The 21400-nt window shown below is 29.6% G+C and overlaps 2 protein-coding genes across 5 annotated transcripts; one reads left to right on the forward strand and one right to left on the reverse strand.

Moving 5' to 3' along the window:
• Positions 1 to 3774: 3774 nt before the first annotated feature.
• Positions 3775 to 4842, forward strand: LOC137832482 (transcription factor-like protein). The gene has a single exon (XM_068640672.2). The coding sequence runs from the start codon at positions 3858 to 3860 to the stop codon at positions 4590 to 4592; it is 735 nt and encodes a 244-aa protein (XP_068496773.1). The 5' UTR covers positions 3775 to 3857; the 3' UTR covers positions 4593 to 4842.
• Positions 4843 to 8358: 3516 nt separating this feature from the next.
• Positions 8359 to 14047, reverse strand: LOC137832484 (protein MALE DISCOVERER 2). 4 transcript variants are annotated; one of them, XM_090303277.1, is made up of 14 exons: positions 13657 to 13987; positions 12996 to 13439; positions 12756 to 12888; positions 12525 to 12596; positions 11581 to 11724; positions 11357 to 11503; positions 10979 to 11083; positions 10819 to 10880; positions 10299 to 10730; positions 9724 to 9917; positions 9475 to 9607; positions 9222 to 9379; positions 8945 to 9124; positions 8359 to 8836 (listed from the first exon to the last, which is right to left on the reverse strand). In XM_090303277.1, exons 2-14 carry the CDS (start codon positions 13093 to 13095, stop codon positions 8576 to 8578), a joined length of 2121 nt encoding a protein of 706 aa, XP_090159403.1. In that variant the 5' UTR covers positions 13096 to 13439; positions 13657 to 13987; the 3' UTR covers positions 8359 to 8575. The 4 variants fall into 4 exon arrangements, with proteins under 4 accessions (XP_090159403.1, XP_090159404.1, XP_068496775.1 ...); XM_090303278.1 differs by having other exon boundaries at positions 12996 to 13436; positions 13657 to 13963; XM_068640674.2 differs by lacking the exon at positions 11357 to 11503 and having other exon boundaries at positions 12996 to 13436; positions 13657 to 14047.
• Between the last annotated feature and the right edge of the window lie 7353 nt (positions 14048 to 21400).

A 21400-nucleotide genomic window follows, 5' to 3' on the forward strand; every position in this document is an offset into this window, starting at 1 on the left:
TATACTTTTATTGGTGGACAAATCATGGTTGAATGGTTGTTATGGTTTCAATGGTGCATTGATCCTAAGGCTTGTATGTTTTCAATAAAGTGAGTTTTTATAAGAGTTACTCCTTCGGTTGGGTTGTTTGTTGTTCTAAGCTTCTGTTGTTCTTTTTGCCCCTTGTTGTGGTTGCAAAGAGATTGTATTTGGTTTAGTTTTGAGTTTGTACAGGTTAGTCTTGAAAGTGTACGGGTTGTACGGGTTTGTAGTGGTAGTTTTGTTTGTCTCTCTCTATTTGTTGGTTTGGGAGACCAGAGAAATTGTTTCATATTTTTTAGGTATGTATAAGGGTTGAACCACCCCTTAAGTGGTTCGCTCAAATAATGATGGCAGTTGAAAGATGGATGGTAATGGTCTAGTGCTGAGAGAAACTTCAACAACCTGCAATTCATCAGAATTGATATCCTCTGATGTCACTATATCAACAACATCTGCATCAGTTGCAAAACTTAGAAAATCCAACACATTAACATCCATAATATCATCAAAATGTAAAGATGATACACAAAGTGATCTTCAACCAGGTGTTTCATAGTGTCTAGGATATTGAATTGGACTAAACTGTCACCAAACTCCATAGTCAGTATGCCTGCGTGAACATCAATCTTGGTGCAGATTGTCTTAAGGAAAGGTCTACTCAAGATGATGGTTGTTGCACCAGAATTTGAATCTTCTCCACCATGTCCAAAATGTAGAAATCTACAGAAAAAACAAGTTTATTTACTTAAATAAGGATGTCTTTAAGGAGTTTTGCAGGTTGGATTGTTCTTCAATTAGCGATGAGTTGAATGATTACGCCTGTGGGTTTAAGAGGACCAAGACACAAAGAAGTAAACACAGATAAATGCATAACATTTATAGATGTTCTCAAGTCAAGAATCGCATTTTTAGATCGGTTACTACCTATTATGCATTTTCCAGGTATTGTTGCCATAGGTTTTTTAATGAGAGCAGAAACATTTCTTCCCATGTTTTCCTTTTCGTTCCCTTTTAAGACGTCTTTTATGTGTGCACAAATCCTTCAAAAATTTGGCATATATCTAGGAATCTGTTTAATAGCGTCTAGCAGATGAATGTTCATCTCGACCTTTCTGAATGTCTTGAGAATCTCCTTGTCAGCTTCTTCCATTTTTCTGCCTGTCTTAACAACTCTTAGTGGAAAAGGAAGAGTAATAGATGGTATGTCAAGACTGGTAATTTCTCTCTGTACATCAACTTTATGAGACAGTTTAGGAAGAGCGTCCATGTCATTATTGCTTGTGTTGGCCCTTCTTTGATCATCATCATTCACTTAAGTTGTTATGTTGGAGGTGTTAGACAATCTCATCTGATCGCCTACTTTGGTGGGTTTTTGCACAAGTGCTTGTAGCTGAGTACACTTCTCAGAGTGATGACACTGGAATTCTGTGGATCGATGTCGTTTGGAAGGAAAGCTTATCAGACCATTTTGATTTCATCTCATTCACGCTAGTGGCTAACTGACTAATATGATTTTTCAAGTTATGAATTCTCTATACTCTTTCATCGGTTATCTAATGGAATTTCATGTTAAGTTCAATCATTTTGCTTCATTATATCCTTCAGAAAAGATCCACCTTTTGTTGATACAATAGTGGAGATGGTTGTTGTTGTGAGTTATCCTATCTAAGATTCAAATGATTTCTCCAACCCGAATTATACTTTTATTGGTGGACAAATCATGGTTGAATGGTTGTTATGGTTTCAATGGTGCATTGATACTAAGGCTTGTATGTTTTCAATAAAGTGAGTTTTTATAAGAGTTACTCCTTCGGTTGGGTTGTTTGTTGTTCTAAGCTTTTGTTGTTCTTTTTGCCCCTTGTTTGGGAAAATCAATACACTGTCTTCCACTATTAAAGATGTTTGCAGCGTAAGTTTGAGGTCATTCAACATTGTTTCCTCCTTTAACTTCTTAAAGACTGGGACAAGCATCAATGACATGGTTAGCTGTACAAATTCCACATACCTTTGCAGTCGTTTAAGGCATAGTTAGCTGCTTCATCATGGATGTAAGGTTGTCTAACTGTGCCTTCATATGAGCATGATCAACTGCATAATTGGTTGTAGAGTTACTACATGTGTTGAATTGTTGATCATTAGAAGCCATGATCTTAATCAATTGTCTTGCAGCAGTTGATGTCTTATCAACCAGGGCTCCTCCACCAGCAACATCTATCATATGCCTATCAATAACCATCAGATCCTCGTAAAAGTATTATATTAGAAGTTCGTTAATCTGATGGTATGGATAACTTGTACATAGCCTCTTGAATCTTTCCCAGTATTCATAGAGACTTTCTCTGTCTTGTTGTCTGATTCTAGATGTCAGGAAGAATTTTTCAAGGAAGTTTGTTTATTAAGTATTGGAGGAATAAACTCTTAATATGAAAATTTAAGTTATTTTTATCAAAGAATCAGGATTGAAGTTGAGTAACTATATATGCATGATGAGACTGAGGTTCGATTAAATCGAATCGTACCATAACATATCAAATCATTTATAATATATTCTGTATTTTATGTGTTTGATAAAATTTCAAAAAGAGTTTTGTTTATTTTTTTACAGTTTTATTTTCTAAAATATGAACATAATTTATGAAAATATTATTTTATCCAAATTAATTATCAATTACAATTAATACGGTACATTATCTAAATATTTTAAGAAAATGATAATTATTTATTATTTACAATATTGTGTGATTGAGAAATCTTGTTAACAAGTTTTTGATGTTAATATCATTAAAAACAAGATAATTATTCATTTATAATTCTTGTAAGTCAATTATAATTAAAAAAAGGACTAAAATTTATAAAAAAATATATAAAATGAATTAGACAACAAATAAATAATAGGTTAATTATTATAAAATCAAAGATAACATCAAAAGTTTTTTTCCACCACCATAGACTAATATCAGTTAATTTCAGAAATAAATACACGATACTTGAATATATATATATATATATATATAATATTTTTATTTTTTCACCAACAATTTAGAAAAATCAACATACCAATATTGATATTAACTAATTAATAAAATCTAATTTAAGTAATTAATGCCTATAAAATAATATGTCTTTATAGAAGGTATTATATTTCAATTTTATTAAGTTATATATTATAATATAGAATTCAAATTGAAATGAGTACAAATGGAATGGTGGGAAATGTTATAGAGCACTAAATATAGCATTAAGGGTCTCCTAATGAATGGTGAAGTAAATGTGTTAAAAATGATGGAAGCATGTACATAGAAGAAGTTGTTATGAAGAGGGTGTAGGTAAAAAAGAAAAAAAGATTGAATAGAGAGAGGAGTAGGGTAAGAAGGGTTGTGAAGGATGTGGCCAACATATGCAACAGTGCCGGTGGATTGATCTGAAGAGAGAGAGAGGCATCCCAATCAGGCTTCAGCTTCCACGTTGAATCTGAATTCCCTCCCAGAAGGACACGTCCATTAACTCTTCAGGTGTGCTAAGCTTTAACAACACCTCTCCAAGACAGTCAAAGGTCCGAAGCTCAGAAAGCTGCGCCACACCCTTCCCTTCCCTCTTCGCAAAGCGTCAAACTCTCCTTGAAACCACTAGTAGGCAATTGCTGCGCGTAAGCCATGCACCCAATTACCCCTCCACACACTGTTTCCCTTCGTGTCCTCTTCTCCTTTCTCCATCTGGTCACCTCACCCCACCTCCCCCACCTTATAAACCCCCCCTCCCCCTTCCATACACACACACCTCCTCACTTCCTCACTCACTCAACTCACTCACTTACCCACTTTTCTTCACTGCTCCTAATGGCCAACCCTGTGGTCGTAAGATTCTCTGAGTTCTACGAGAACTGGACTGGGAAGCTTGAGGATATTCTCCAACAGCTTCTCCAGGTCTCCAGCCAGAGAACTGAGGTGGTCAAGACTGAGCAGGAGCTGCAAGCTTTGGTGTCCACTGTGACATCCCATTTGAAGGAATACTACACCACCAAATGGGGTATTGCACATGATAACGTTCTGATTTTCTTTTCTCCGCCCTGGCTGAACCCTTTGGAGAATGCTCAGCTTTGGATGACCGGGTGGAAGCCCTCCACGGTGTTCAGGCAAGTGGAGAATCTGAAGAAGGGGAACGTCTTGGTGATGACGGAGGAGCAGGAGAAGAAGATGGAGGAGCTGAAGATGAAGATAAAGATGGAGGAGGAGAAGGTGGAGAGGGAGATGGAGAGGCAGCAGGTGGCCATGGCGGACCGCAGGATGGTGCAGTTGTCCAAGCTCACGAGCCGTGCAAGGAGCGCTGGGAGTGAGATGGATTCTGTTGCCGAAGTGGCAGTGAAGGAGGTTCTTGCAGGGCTGGAGAGGGTCATGAAGGCTTCCGATTGCGTGAGGCTCAAGACACTCAAAGGGGTGTTGGATTTGCTTACTCCAATGCAGAGTGTGGACTTCTTGGCTGCGAATATAACTACGCTGCTGCGATTCAATCAATGGGGGAAGAAGAAGAAGGACATGGCTGGAACCGTACTCAATGCGAATCAGGAGAAATGAGGTGTGATCCATCGAACTAGCCAAAACCAGAATAAGAATAAAGTGTGCATCTCCTTTTAGGGTTGGCTAGTTAGTTAAGTTTGTTCAGTTCGTCATCATTAAGACAAAAAAAAATGTTGTTGTTTATTTTGTGGTTATGCCGTTGTGCTAGCTAGTACTCTTGTACTTGCAGCAAGGTTCTTCCTTTCAATGTTTCTTTCAATGTTGTAACAAAAAGGAAAAGAAATGGTTGATGAATATATATATATATCATGATATTATTTCTTTTCTAAAAAGCAGGAATGATAGTTGTTAATGAGTTTTTTTTTTCTTTTCATTTTTATAATTAAGAAAACAGAATCTTAGAAGAAAGACATCCTTAGAGAACTCATAATGGACTGTGCCTCTTGAAGAATGTGGTACCAAAAGGGAAAGTCAACAGCAGCACAACAGCTGCTCAAATGTCACAAGGTAGTGTAGTGATACATAGGGTGGTAGTGCTGAAGAGGGTGCATAGACATGAGGGAGGAGTTCAAGAGAGAGAGTGGCAGAGGCATTTTTTTAATACATTGGTTTGTGTTGTGAAATGTTGATGGGTGCATGAGCACAACAAACGGAAACGCTTGAGCCGCGGTGCAAGGTGGTGCGTGATTGAGGGGCCACGCCTACGCAAACATAAACATTCTGAAACATGACAGAACAGAACCAGGTGTTCTTCAGTTTCTACACTAAAAGTCCCTGTCATGCTGCCTTCACGCGAGAAAGTGACTTGAAAAGAGTTTCCCGAGAAAGTGACGTCTCCATTTGATGTCATTGAACCTTTTATTACACAACAGCGTTTGGAAACAAAGGGTTATTTGAGGGCCGAGGAAGAGTATGGCAAATATATGTTATTTTTCAAGTAGAAGATTGAGATTTTTGTTTTCTCTTTTCTCGATCTTTTTGCAATTGCTCTTACCTTGTCCATCCTCACTTTGGTAGAAGATTTAGACGCTTTTTTCCACCTTTCTCAATCCTTTTACTTTCACCCCAAATGATAAGTTTAAGCATAGTCTTGTAAGATGTATCTATTACAAAACATTAATATATCATGAAATTTATGCACTGTTTGGTATGGATAAATTTGTAGTTATTTGTAAGGATTTATTGCTTTGAGATGATTTGTGATGACATGTATTTGATTGAGATGATTTATGATAATTTGCAAGAAAAATTTTGAAGTAAAAATTTGAGTGTAAAATAAAGAGAAATGTGTAGATTTTGTGAATTTTTTTAATAAATTATTAATTTACTTTTATATCAAATATTTTGTTTTAAAAATAGTTTTAATTATTAGGTTTTCAAAATAATATAATTATTATTGAAAATAATAAATAATATTTTAAGAAATAATTTATTTTTATTTACTATTTTCTAACAAAAAATTGTTATTTTAAAAAATACATCTTAAAGCAATTTTGAATTATACTAGAAAAACAACGTACTAATATTCATTCATTTAATCACCATGCTAACAATTTTTTTTTAAAATTACTATTTTTTCATTAAATCAAATCACCTCATTTTCATTACTGAAAGATGTGATAATTAGACCACTAATCTTACGTGGATTACTACTACAAATCAATTTTCTACTTTCCACATCCCTAACTAAACAAAATATCAATTATCTTCTTTCAATCTCATGAAGGTTTCACTACTCAATCAAATTATTATAAACAAATATTTTATAAGTCACTTTTGACTTATAAATATTTTATTTTTCATTTTTTATTAAATCTTAATCTCTATCTAAAAATATAATATATTTTTTTCCTAAATTCACTTTTGACTCTTTTTTTGAAACAAGAATATGTGATATAAATTATAACTTAAAAATATAGTACAATATTAAAATCACTTTATTTTAACAAAGATTGAACGCTTGGGATACATTTGCTTGAAATGATTTTCTATTCACACAAATTTTCTCTTCAACATTGTTTATTAATAAGTTGGTAGTTGTTGTGGATGCATTGGAAGTCTGTTAGGGATGAGATAAATTTTCTTTTATTTTGAGGTATGTTTTGTCAACACAGAACTTTTTTTACTTCATTTAACACTGCTTGTGCAAAAGGCTCTCTCATTCTTTTTTTAACTATTAATATGTTCAAAACTTTTATAAAATATATTCTTATAGTAATCTAACTTTAAACTAATATGCTATATAGTTTGCTTTAATCATAAAAAGATAAGCAGCAAAATATAGATATTTAAAAATAAAACATATCAAATATGTCATATTTACTATATGATAAAATCTTTTTTATAGCCTCTGTAAAAGCATTTTGGATGTAAGAGAAAAGGATTTTTAGACACTGTTGATCCATACATTGGACATAATTGGTCGTTCAGTCTTTGTCTTTTTTGAAATGATGTGCATAGGACAAAAATCAAGTTTAATGTATAGATAAATCTTCTAAGTTTTACCTTAAACGTTTTGTCCAATTCTATTGTTTTACATCCAATACTTATTTATTGGATACAGAATGAAAAATCATTTTTTTAAGTATTGTTCAAGAGTTCTTAGATATAATATAAGAATACTCTAAATTTATTACCTCAAGCATCGACTATAGTATAAATATAATTATTTATGTCTTTTTTCTAGTGATGATTATTTATGTTATCTTTTTAATGATTTTTTTAAAATATTTATTTTAAAACAAGTACATGACATTTTAAATTTTTTGAAGTTGTGAGGATGAAAGTAATAATTTTTTTAATTAATTTAAGGTATGAATGAAGTATTTTTAAAGACAGTTCTTATATAATTATTGTTGTCATAACCACTTTAATAATAGTTATATAAATAATTAATGCGTTGTCATATGCTTAAATGATAACGGTTATATATCCTCTAAGAATTATTAAGACGATCACATATCCTCTCACAATTGTTCATATATCAGAAAATTAATGATGATTTCAATAATCATCATATCATCTAACTATTTAACTTTTAGCAACTTAATCAAAAGAAAATTTTAAAATTGTTGTTATAAATTATCTTCAACTAACATTAAAAATAATTTTAAAATAACATTTTAGTCCCTCTTTTTAATATTTTGAAAAATAAAATGTATTTATTAAATTTAAATTATTTTTTTTAATAATTAAAGAGTTAAAATAAATTGCTCCCAATTTCAGACACAAAAATCATAATTAACTAATTCACCAATATAAAGTACAAAAACCAAATTTCAACCAAAGGAAAAGAAGGAAACACTTTTTTTTCTTTTATTTATTCATTTATACATAGTGTAGATTAAAAAAAGTAAAAGCAAATACTTTTTTCCAAATTATATTTTGACTGTAAATTTATTTAATATGTACTAAATATATATACACGCGCGCGCGTCTTTATATAATACTGAAAAGTATATCATTGATAATTAAAGAACGATTCCATAACGTTTTCTAAGTAAACTCTTGAAGTTTTTAATTATAATTCATTATTAGCTTGTTCTTTATTTCTATTTTCAGGTGTTTTCATCAACAAATTTGACCTTTTCGGGTGATTTTTAATAGTTATCTTGCACGATTTATTTGTATTAATTTTGGCCTTTTCACATTATAATTTTCATCTATCCCTTTATTATCACAAAATTTCCTTTGTTCCTATATTGTAATTATCACAAGATACGTGTAAGAAATAATTCTCCTTTCTGAATAAACATTAATACATAAACTTGCATGTTCATTGGGGACCAGTGATGTTAGAATTTGTACACCTGAAACTAACTCCTTCAACAAAAATAGAATCTATTATACCTTTTTTTGCAAAACAAGATATATAATACAGTTTCCTTTGAACATGAATATCTAAGGTATTAATGATGAAGACTTACAAAAGAAGAAGAAGAAGGATATGAAGGGAGTAGATATGATAACTTCCCACTCTGGTAGGTGATGGAGGTTAAAAAGAGAGACTTAAAAACACATAAAAGAGAGTAAAACGAAACTTAAGTCGCCTCCACTGACAAGATCTCCAATTCAGCCCACCAGAGTGGAGAAAGTCTTGGAACAGCTTGCTCAGGTGACAGACCAAGCACTTCTCTTAATTTGGAAGTCGCTTCCCTCATTGTTACTCTTAACTTTGGATCAGGTTGGATACAATCTTGGATCACCTCACAAATGCAATTAAGTTCATTCTCCTTGAAAGATTGGAGGGAGGGATCGACCAAGTCTTTGAAGCTTGTTTCGTCCTTTAAGTACTTAGCAGCCTAAAATGTTTATGATAATTTATTTGTTAAACTACATACAATATTAACAAAGTTACACTTTAAACTGTTAGGAGACATTTTAATTTCCGAGGTGTCTTTCAAACTTACACAGTCCACCAGGTTGCCATGTTTTTCCGAGTAAGGTAATTTTCCTGAGATGATTTCGAGTAATAACATTCCAAAGTCATAAACATTGGTTTCAATATCATCTTCGAACACATCAGATTTCTTTGAATCACACACTGACTCCTCTGGCGACACAATTTTTCTAAAAGTAACTTCTGCAACCTGAATGGAGAATGAAATGGAGAAATGTGTTACTTGGATGTTACAGTATAATGAAAACAAAACAAAACAAAAACAAGTGGAGATAATTTGTTTGCACCTTAGCAGCAAAATCATCTGTTAAACATATCATACTTGAAAGAAGCTCGCCTTGTGCCATAGGTGGATTTAAGTCATGGTGCATGTATTGAAGACAATACGCAATCCCCATGATAATTTTTATCCTTACACTCCAATCAAGACGTTCCATTTCATCAACTAAAAATAACAAGACATAAAACATACACAACTTTTAGTTGTAAGAACATAAATAAATCCAATTTTCTCTGAAAAACTAAAACAAAGAGTTGTACCATGTAAATGCTCATATACGTTTCCATTTGGAGCATACTCAAACACCAACATCCTAGTGAATGGTTCTTCTTCTTCGCAGTACCCAATAAGATTAATAAAGTTCTTATGATTTATGCGAGACAAAGTATCAATCTGGAGCACATAAGAAAAAAAATAGCAAAAAAAAAAAAATGAAAATTGAATTCCTCTCGTTACAATGGAATTGTTAATGCAATCCATTTATTTTTATGCACTTAGAAGTAGAAAACCTTTTTGCGGTATTGCCTCTCCATGCTCTTTGACCAATTTTTAGAAGAAGTAATTAGAGTAGAAACTACAGCAATCTCAACTCCACTGGACAATGTTCCTTTGTAGATGGTGCACCCTTCATAACTATTAACAACAATATTGCTAAAATCTTCACAGGCTGTCTCTAACTCTGCTCTATTCAACTTGGGGACCCCTACATTTCATGAGAAGATATTACAATGTTGTCAAACATAGTAAGCTAACAATAATTTATTTTCTTGGCACATTGAAAATGGAAAGTCATTAGACTTTATTTATGGAAAAATACTTCATATTCATATGACATAATACAAATTGCTACTCTTAAATTATGAAGGTTATGCTTGAACAAATTGAATACGTATGGATGCATACATAACAGGAGCACAACCATCTTCAAAAATTGATCAGCAAGAAACCACACCACTTGATATACAAAGGAAAAAGAAGCTTAATTATTCAAGTAAGAGTAATACTTTGTTTAAATTAAGTAACCTCTAGTTCAATATTATAGATTTTCGTTTGTATTCCCTTATTAAAAAAAAAAACTATTTACCTGTTATAAATGCTCTCTGCAACTGTCCACTTATTCCTGTCTTCCAGGGGCCTATTACTCTTGCAGCTCGTTTTCGCCAAATGTACATAAGAGTTATGATAATAATGACCAGCACAAGAAGAAGAATAATAATTATAATCTTCCACATTTTTCTATTAGCACCTTTATTTACATGTTGACTTGTTTGATTTCCATCGAAAGTATTGTGTGATTGATTTTCATCAGAAGTATCATCAGGAGCATCAGAATGCGGATCTGGGAAAGCAGGAAAAGCTCCACTACTGAAGGTGGTTGGAGCAGAACTAAACTCTATTGTTGGTTTGTCACTGAAAGGTGCAGCTGCAAGGTTATTACCACTAGACTGAAGTAACTTACGACGTACAGAACAAACAGACTCTGGTACATTTCGGGCTATCTTTGGCACATTAGAACCTACATTGTTCGAGACATATTTTGAATGTCAATAAGGAGCATTTTCAAATTCTTAAGATGCCATAAATTTGGAAGGTTCTCCACTCACTAGGCAGAATGTCACAATAATCCTTTTTATGGTCATGAGAGGCACTCTTCCCTAGCTTGAATCTACAAAGAAAAGAAAAATATTTAGTGAGTCCAACATGATAAAAAAACAAAAGATGTGTTTACTAAGGTTAAGATGTTGCCAAAAGTTATCTACGTACAGTGGCCAAGCAAAGGCATTATTGGCAAATTTCGTAAGTGTTGCTTTGGTTAGAATAATCAATGAATCTGATTTGTACCATTGGTTGAAGTTCCGTTGCCACACACTGCATGTCATCCACAAAAAACATACAGAGTTGTAAATTAAAACCATCTACAAAATCTGTTAACAAACAAAATTAAGTTATTGGGACTGTTGCTACTGAATGAAACGAGAATGTCGAAAATTTTGGTTCTAAAGAAGGACAAGATTTAAAAGAGAGAACACTTGTTGTCTCTCATTGACTTCGCACTACATTATTGTACAGATGGAAGGAAAACATGTCATGAAACTACCAAGGCCACTTGGTTAGAAAAAAAAAACTTGGAGAAATGCTTGCCAGTGTCCAAATTTCCTATTGATGCAGGAAATTATAGTTCTCACAGGTGATGAACAACTTTCAACAAGTAGAGATTTCGAAGGAAATTTTAGTTTCCCCCCATCTTGAGGATCACCATCGCCTTCGATTTTATTGTCACAAAGCAACCTAGGGTAAAATAAATTTTTATTGAAGAATACTATAAACCTAATAAAACATGTACACAAAATAGAGAATTAACTTACAAGTGTTTTAATAATGACATGCTGCCAATTTCTTCTGGGATGTTTCCTGACAAATTATTTTCCCTTAAATCTAATAACTCTAGCTTGCGTAAATCTCCAAGTTCTTTGGGAATGGCACCAGAAAAGTTATTCTTGCATAATACACTATTTTAAAAGAACAAAGTAAGCTTATCCATTCCAGAAAGATAATAAAATATGAAGTTAAATATATTTTATTAGGTAATTAACATCAATATGGTGTAAAATCGTGTAAGGAGTTAAACTAATCAAATAACATATGCCATTAAAAACAAAGTAACCTTGTAGAGCTTCATTTGTTTTTGTATAAACTAATTCAAAAGATTTAATTATTGCCTTTTAATTAATTTTTGGCTTGTTTGATGAGAGAAATGATGCTATGTGCAAGTTTGAAAAATGACATCACATATAGAAGATTGAAGAGGAGAAATACAAAACAATTTCAACCAATCTTCGCAAACCCAATGCGTTAATGAAAAATTATTTCACTACAAAAGGCATCTAGATTTTACATTAAGAAATAAGAAAACAAATCATGATTAAGGACTTAAAAAATGAAACGAACACTTTAATAAAATAAATTAGGATTAAACACTGTAAACACTAGCAAGTATCAAATATTTGGTGATTATAACAGTGGATCATGCAAAACTCTCCCTTTCATCATCTTGTTAACAATATTGGTAATTTCTATTATCAAATAGTCTTTTACCAGCAAAAAGAATCAAGTTTTAACATTAATGGTAGTTAATGTAAATAGATTCCGGTGATAAAGAATATTAATCTTTTCAAAAGTGTAACAGAGTCAAATGTAACAATTTAGTTTAAATGACAAGATTTATTTTGACAGCTACTGAAAAAGGGAAAGAAATACCAAGAGTTATGATAAAAAAAAAAATACACGAGGCATTGTGAAGATCCCTTACATAGAATTTAGGTGACTAAGTTTGCCAAGCTCAGGAGCCAATGTCCCTTCCAATAATAACCCTTTTAAGTCCCTATAACATAGAAAAACATAAATTTCAACACAAAATTATGCAGCACATTCAGTTAATAGAGTTTTCATTTGTTATTAAACATGGAGCAATAGAATATTTGCGAGATAAAAGTGAAAAAAAGAAATTGCATGATAACAAAAATGGAAAGAAATAACTTACAAGACTTGCACTTTACCATCTACACAATGAACACCGAACCACATGCAAGGGTCACTATCATTGGCATTCCAATTCACCAAAGCATTAAAGGGATCAAAAGTTATTCTCGCTTGGAACGCTAACAAAGCCAGTCCTGAAATTTTCCATTCACGACAAAACCAATAAAACAGAATCAAGAGACAGGGAAAAACACGCTTTTGTACAAAATGAAAACATGAAAGACCAAATTAAAGAAAAAACCTTCATCATTAACGGACCAACAATCTCGGATTCCCCACACTGAGATCAAGCAAATACAAATTCTTAGACAAAATCCAAATGTGTTCCTTCTTGGTTCCATTTCTTGGTGAAGCCGATGCCAAAATTTGATTAAGGCAGTATCTATATTCCTCGGTAGCCAGGACGCTATATTATATAATATCCACAATTGCCAGGTATTTTATATAGAGAAACCTTCGATCTAAAAAGGCTTGGGATGATGAAGCAGAAGAAACTCACTAACTAGGGAAAATTTTACGTTAGAATGTAGTCATGAAAAATTAAGGTTTCTGTCTGAATATCAGATCAGGATCTCTCATTTCTTTTGTAATGTTATCTCTTTGTTACAAGTCTATTCTCCACATAATACATAATCGGCTTAACTCAATATCTCCTCTCAATTATCCTCAAGAATTGGTGGAGCTGCTGAAAGAAATTTCATCCATATGAAAATTAATAGAATGAATGAATGAATTTCAAAAGTTTAAAGTAAATAGAACGACAAAGGTCGCGGCAATAAAAAAAAAGGAATTATAGTGCTAGCAAGCAAACTTTTTTGGCGTGGATATGAACAATAAAAGATAAGAAAAAGGTTCCATTAATGATTAATGAAGCATTAACAGAGAAAGAGAAAGGGAATTACCATGCAAAAGAGACAAAAAGGAACACTCGTTCTTGCGATATTTTGTTGTGCATAGGAAGGAAATACAATGTTGATTGAGAAGGGGGTGATAGGTAGGGGCAAATTGAGACACAGATAAAAAGGCAGCAAAAGTTCAAAACAAAATTAAAATTTGAACTTCTTATTTTGTTTTCCTCTTTTTTTTCTTTTATTGTTCTTCTATTGCTGCCTTTTCCGGATGATCTCAGAGGACCCTCTCTTCGACCATCTTCTTAGACACTTTCTTCCTTTCTCTCTCTTTCTCTCTTCTCTCGATGTCAGAGTTTTCTTTTTTTCTGTCTCGTTTCTTAGTTTTTCTCTCTTTCTCCTCTTGTCTCTCTCTCTCATCATCCCCACCACCAACCTTGCACCCAATTTTTCTTCTTGTTTTTTTTTTCTCCAAATTATTATTGTTTTTATTACATTATTATTATTATTGTTATTATTTCGATGTTTCTAACTAAAATTCTCTTCGAGGACCTTTAGGTTCTGTTGCTCCCACATCCAATAAAATAGGACACGGTTTTATTTTGTTACTAGGCAAGTCGGTGAAGGTTGAGGTCTCTCAACACCTATTACTTATGAAAAGAAATCTCAACTTCCAACTTTTTTTTGTTAGAATATAATAATGTATGCATGTGATACTTGGTTATGCTTTTGTTTGTATTGCATAAATGTGTTACTTGTGGCTAATTGTCAACATATATGCAAAATACTCCTACATGACAAAGTCTAATCTTCTAACATAATTAAATTGGTTTTGAAGACGTGTAACCCCTCTAACATAATCATTTTAATTTTCAAAATATATAATATAATTAAAAAAATTAAAGTTTGAGCTAAAGTAAAAAAAAAAATTATAAAGTTTTTATTTTTATGTAAAATTATATTTATTAATATAAGTTTAGATGTTATTGATATACGTGGTGCAAAGTTTAGATTTATTGATATACATGTTAAGTATTTTTTTTTTTATTGATGTTATGTTGAATGGGTAAAATTTGATTTTACAAGAGTGATGTGTGATATATTTTCAAAAATCAATTTTATAGAATTTTCAAAGTAGAAATAATTGATTAAATAATTATAATAAGTATAATAATTAAATATATAATAATTTAATTATCCACTAATAATTAATTATTTTCCCTTTTAAAAAATTACACATGTCGAAATAATTGATTATTCATTCATAATATTTAACTATACGTGAATTTAGAAGTTTTAGTAAGTTTAAGATACAGAGTATAATAATTATATTAATCAATAATTAATTAGATAGTTTATTATCTAAAAAAATTAGTAATTTTTAAACCATTTTCGAAGATGTATGGGTAAGAGATCAATAAAAACCAGCATTATATTTATTATATATATAATGCATGACCTACACATATTTAATTTATACAATTTAATTAGTAATAATCAACCTTCTTACAAAATGTATTGATATTGATATAATAATCATCATTAAAAACACAATAAATCTAAAAATTTCTATCAGTTTAATACATGTAACACGGTTTATTCTACCTAAACCTAAACTTATGTTACAATTAGTTCTGTAGAGTTAAATTACATTTAAATTTATGGTCTATGATTTGATCTCTTAAAAAAATGTGAAGAGGTTGGTTACTTGCAGAACAAAAGATAAAGTAACAGTGAGATTGGTTAGTGGTATTTTTGTATCCTCGTTCATTATTGCGTCCAGTACATAGTGATTGGCTTATTTTTTGTGTGTTCATGAACCTGCCTTACAAAATCACCAAACATGTTCAGTTCATGAACCAAAATCTAAAAGACTGCCAAAAACCATTTTGGATACTACTGTAAGTGATAAGAATCTAATGCCAGTCTTTCTTATCATTATTGGGATATTTTCTTTTACAAGTAATTCATTAAAAAAGTTTGAAAACATTTAAAAAATAATAAAGTAACCTAAATAAATAGGCGCACTAATTATTTGAGAATTTAAGAAATTAAAAATAATGGAGGATCCCTCACCAATTTGTACCATGAAATAGCCTTCAAATGGAAAACAAGGTTTGAATCAGGTTTTCTTTAAATCTGAATTTTAAAAATGGGATATTATATCAAAATTATTTTCTTACTGTATAAAAATGAATTCACCACCATTTTCAAAAGTGATTACTTGAAACTGAATTTCTTACTATATATTTCAAAACTAGAGTTTTCTTTTTCGTTTTTCAATTACCTACTCTCTTTCATTTTTCCTTCTTTTTGTCGTTTAGAGGTTTCCTAGTTAAGACTAAATCCAAATATAATGAGATAAGACTGTCTTGAAATATAAGCAAAATATTATTATGAAGTTATTTAAAAATTGTCCTATCTAAGCAGTCAACTAATAATTTCAAACTAGTTTTTATAATATTTTTTACGTGTTAAATGTTAATGATAAAATATAAGATTTTTTTTTAACAGTCACAAGTAAATCACATCAGCAAACTTAGCATCATCCATGCAGCTAGTTTAAAATATAAAGGTATTGAATTTGTGGGTTTCATTTCCTTCATATATATATATATATATTCTAAATGTTAAATCATCAATGAGATACTAAAAATATATATTTAAAAAAAATATTTAGTTACTGACTAAGTTATATATTATATTAAATATTAAAAAATAATTGATATTTAAAATAATTTTTATTATTAATAAATAAATTTTAAATTAACATCTAATTAGCTATCTTAATTTTTATTTAATAATTTTCTTGAAGCATTATTATATAGGAAATAAATTAACAAGTTGGATGTAAATCTAAAAAAAAAAATACCTTAATAATTTTCATAAGTAAATACTAACTTAAGGAACGTCGGATATTGATACATAAAAGTATAGTATATCAAATAAGGTAAATATAAGACAAATTGTTTATTAATTTTAAAATAAACATGATGAAAAATGGTTAGGGATTGAAATTGTTTTATGTTCCTCCTTCTATAGTCTTACTATTTACAAGCACAAGTATTAAAGTTTATAAAATCACCAAAACTCCATTCTCTTGACTTAAAACCCTTTTAAGATTAAACTTAACATTCTAATCTCTTAACTTCATTAAAGTTCAAAATTTTAGAGAACACAAACATTAAAGTATGTAGCCATAAATTTATTTTAATACAAAACAACCTAACTTTTTTATTATATACACAATATATTTCATCATGTTAACAACTTTTAATTTTTTTATCAATGACCACTTAATGCAAAAAAAAAAACTCAGTACAACAATTCTTAATTTTAACTGGAATTTGTTAATGGAGGTTACAATAATCTCTTGTAAAATATGTGTATGTTCGAATTTTTTATTATTTTAATTTTTTTGTTTTTTAAAAAACTCCAATGCACGATAACTATTTTTTAAAAAAAACAATTTAACACTTCATCACGTTCAGCGTGGCAGGATTTCATTTCAAAGTCAAATGTTTGTTGTTTGTGTAAAGATTTTTCCTCTGTAAATCATCTCCAACTCTTTTGATCTATTCATCTCTCAATCAATTTTCTCTCTCATTGTTTCCTATTCGATGTTTAGGTTTTTTTTTTCTATTTGGTTTTTTCAAAATTGATTTTCACTTTTTTCATTTGTCACACTATATAGATCACTTATGTGGCTAACTCTTAGACACCGTTTGAATTAGGGATGTACTGTCCACGCGGACGGATGTGAGAGTGAGATCAACGAGGGAGGAGGGGCGCATAAAGGGGGAGAGGAGTGATTTTGAGGGCTCCGCAAAATTGAAGAGAAATAGCAAGGAAGGAGAGAAAGCCACATAGGCATTCTTAAAAATACAATTTTACCCTTCACATATAATAAAAAATAATTTAAATTACTTAATTGATTTCATTCCATATAAATTCTAAATATCTAAAAAATATTTATTAATCCTATACATATATTTTTTTATCTATTTTTTTTCTTATTAATCATAATTAATAAAATACATTATTTGAAATTTTAGGCTTTATAATAATATAATATAATTATATAATATAATAATAAAATAAATAATAATATTATAAATATTTATATATTTATAACAGTAAATTTTTTATTAATATTAATAATATAAATGTTTAAATATTAAAATAAAAATAATATGTAAAATTAATTTATAAAATAATAATGTTAATTAAAATAAATTTTTTAAATAATGATAATAAATATAAATTAAATAAAAATTAATAATAATTAAATAAATGTACTAAATAATAATATTATTAATAATTATTATTTTAATTTTATATTCTTTTATTTATAATTAAAATTTTACATTATTTTAATTAACTAAAATTTACACAAAATTAGTTTTTATATACTAGGGTAAATTTATAATCTTACCATTTATACTATTCAAAATATATTTAAATATTCTCACAACTATCACATCATTTACGTTTTTCAATAAACTTTCTTCACACATCCACTCTAACATCTCTCAATCCAAATAACCTCAACTTTCTTCACACTTTCTTCACACTTCCACTTCTCTACACCCTCAACTTTCCACTTCCCCTCACCCTCTAATCCAAACAAAGCCTTAGTGTGTTGTTTAATTTTGTGAACAATTTACTCTCAGGTGGTGCATTTTCATTCCAGAACTGTGGTGCATTTTTGTTTTGAAAACTACAGTGCATTTTACAAATTCAGTGTTTGGGGTCTCTTCTATTTGTCTCTCGTTTATGTTGTCTATTTGTAAATATTTTAATTGCTTTCTTTGAAATATATGTATATGATCGTTTAACAAATAAAAATAGAGATACTTAGAATTTTTTTTATGGTAAATGTTTGTATGCTAAACTGAAATGCAAGAAAAAATTAATTGTTTAACTATCAAGAGGTTAGATTGCAATAGCTATATGAACCTTCTTTGTATCATGTCCACTATTTTTGTATTCCTCAAAACTCAACACTTTAGTGCATATCACTTTAATATTTTAAGTTCACCACATCTTACTCCAAGTTAGTGACACCTACAACCTTGCACAAACCTATAAAAATTTTAACTTCTACATTGAACATCCCTTCAAACTAGATATGCACATTACCAACAATGAGGCAGTCACCAAGTCTCTGAAAAGTAAGTTTCATACATCTGAATCCCTTGCTTTCCATTTGTTTGAAAATGAGAGAGAAGCAAGATGGGGAAAAGTAAACATAAACATAGACTATTATCTTATATTATTAATATTAATTTAGTTTAGATCAATACACATTGTCATTTTTTTTTTCATTTATCATTGTTTATTCTTGGTGTAGTTTCATGTAATATGTCATGTGACCATTTTTTTTCTTCTTCTAATACATGAGGTAGTGTATAGGATAGTTTTTGCATACCTCTGTTTTATAGCTTAGTTAAAAAATTTAATTACTTAAAATAAAAACTTTAGATTTAAAAGTTGTTTTAAAGTTATTGTATTATTTTAAACTTAAAAATTACTTTTATGTTAAAATTTATTGAATAAAAGTTTATTAAAATATGGAATTGATAAACATTGAGTGTAGAAGTGGTAAAATAGAGAGTTAGACCTAACTTTAAAGAATTGTATAAGATTGGACTCATACTCTAAATGATCAAATTGTTATGGTATCGAATATACCAAACAAGTAACAAGTTTTTTTGATAGAGTTGGATAAATTACTCTAATATAACCACTTTATCTATAATACCATGTATTCAATATCTCTAAATCAATATCAAACAACCAATACTCATCAAATATTATTCTTTAAGTTATTCATTAAACTATTCAAATATATTCATTTACTTATTCAAATCAAAACAAATATAATTCTACAACGCATCTGTCATATATACAATTTCACATTCTAATCTCAATCAAATTCTAATATACAAAAAAATAGGCAATCTTACCAAAAAAATTGGAATTGATGACCACGTCACCCCCACATCCATATCTTCTAACTTAGGGTTCTATTGAAAAGAAATAAAACTAGTTTTCCTTACTAAGTTTGAGCAGGTGCTCACTAAGAGTTCCAAACCTACCAAAAGTTCAAGAATAGCTTAACCTGCACCATAAAGTCCTGATAAAAATTATAACTACATTTCTAGAACCTTGAGTTATGGGTTTGAAAAACTGCTGGAAGTAATAGGGGTTTGAAAAAACGCTGACAATAAATAGGAATTTAGAAATCACTAAATGTAATTGAAATTTGAAAACCATTGAAAGTAACAATGGTTCACAAAATCACTAGAAAATAATTGATCTTCTAGCGATTATTAAAAAATGTTGGTAATTCGTTAGTGATATTAGTTCTGTCCAAATAAAGACAAATCATAGATAACAAACTTAATGAGAATTCAAACTGTTAAAAATACTAAATATAAGTATAATTTTTACTCAAATTTATAAATAATTAGGATTATTTTTATAAATTATTAAGAATTTCTATAAAATTTATTGATAGTTAATTGAGACGGACAAGACATAATGAAAAAAATTTGAAATAGATTAAACAAGCCATAATAAAAAAAACAAGAGGCAAGAGAGATGATAATTCCTGTTTTAATGTATTATTTAATAACCTTCTTAACTTAAAAAGAAATCAATTTTTTTAAAAAAACAATTAGATATCTAATGTGGATTTTTTTTTTCAACTTAAAAAGTGTTGTGTAAGAAACAGTCCTTTAAGACTAGAAGCATGCCTTCTCAAGTAGAGCTAAATAAATTTTGATCATAGAAATAAAATTGGACATAATTTTTTTTTAAATGATAGAATATTATGAAAATTATAAATACTTCAAAAGTTCATAAAAATATTTAAAATATTATTGTAAGAAATTTCTATTTAAATATCCTTATATTGATTAAAGGAGGTGTATGTGTAATAAAAATGATTATAAGATGTTATTTTATTAGGTGTTTTCTAAGTTTTTCTTAGAAGCTAATAAGTATAATTTTTTATTTTAATAAAAATTTTATAATTTTTTTTTCTTCTCATTTCTACATTACAATAAATACAATAACAATTAAATAAAAAAATGTTTTAAAAAATACCACAGTCAGAAAGTAAAACTCATAATGTATTTAATTATTAATGTTTTGTACAGTAGTTTTAACACAAATTAAATTATATAGGAAGACCATGCAAATCAGTATACAATACCATGTTTGTTTCCAATGCATGAAAGCTAGAGTGACAGTTGAATTTGCAGAACTGACATTGAATTTATCAATTTTTTCATAATGTTTCCAACTACATTCATTAATGTAATTTGAAACTTCCAACATTCATCGATATTGGAGTTATTTCCAGAAATTGGACATTGGAATCTGAATAACTTTTTTTTACAACAGCATGAATAGTGTTTACTTTATATCTTCCACAAGTTTATATATATATATATATATATAGATATAGATATAGATAAACTTTTTTAGAAGACAATCTAAAACTAAAACTATAATATTGACAAGCAGTCTTTTTTTTTAAGATATATTTGATTTTAGTTAGAATATTAAATTTGGTTGATTTTTTACTATTCAATTTATAGTCAATCACTCACTTACTTAAACTTTTTTACACCATTATGAGTCTGATGTATTATCTAAGTTCAACCGTGATTTTGTATTTTCATCTCATTTCCATTTATTCTCATTTAAATATTTTTAGTCCTTTATATTCAGTAAACTATTGTGACATTTAGATCACATAAACTTAAAAAAAAACACTCATACCTAT

The sequence above is a fragment of the Phaseolus vulgaris genome, chromosome 6 (genome assembly GCF_051622355.1).
Source record: "Phaseolus vulgaris cultivar YP4 chromosome 6, ASM5162235v1, whole genome shotgun sequence".
Taxonomy (NCBI): domain Eukaryota; kingdom Viridiplantae; phylum Streptophyta; class Magnoliopsida; order Fabales; family Fabaceae; genus Phaseolus; species Phaseolus vulgaris.

What these genes read in the sequence shown, in the direction of transcription:
- LOC137832482 (XM_068640672.2), top strand. Translation starts at nt 3,858, where the DNA reads ATGGCCAACCCTGTGGTCGTAAGATTCTCTGAGTTCTACGAGAACTGG.
- LOC137832484 (XM_090303277.1), bottom strand. Translation starts at nt 13,095, where the DNA reads ATGGAACCAAGAAGGAACACATTTGGATTTTGTCTAAGAATTTGTATT. An exon ending in AATAGGAAATTTGGACACTG is followed by an intron (nt 11,084 to 11,356) that starts GCAAGCATTTCT and finishes GATGACATGCAG; the next exon opens with TGTGTGGCAACGGAACTTCA. An exon ending in AATGCCTTTGCTTGGCCACT is followed by an intron (nt 10,881 to 10,978) that starts GTACGTAGATAA and finishes TTTTCTTTGTAG; the next exon opens with ATTCAAGCTAGGGAAGAGTG.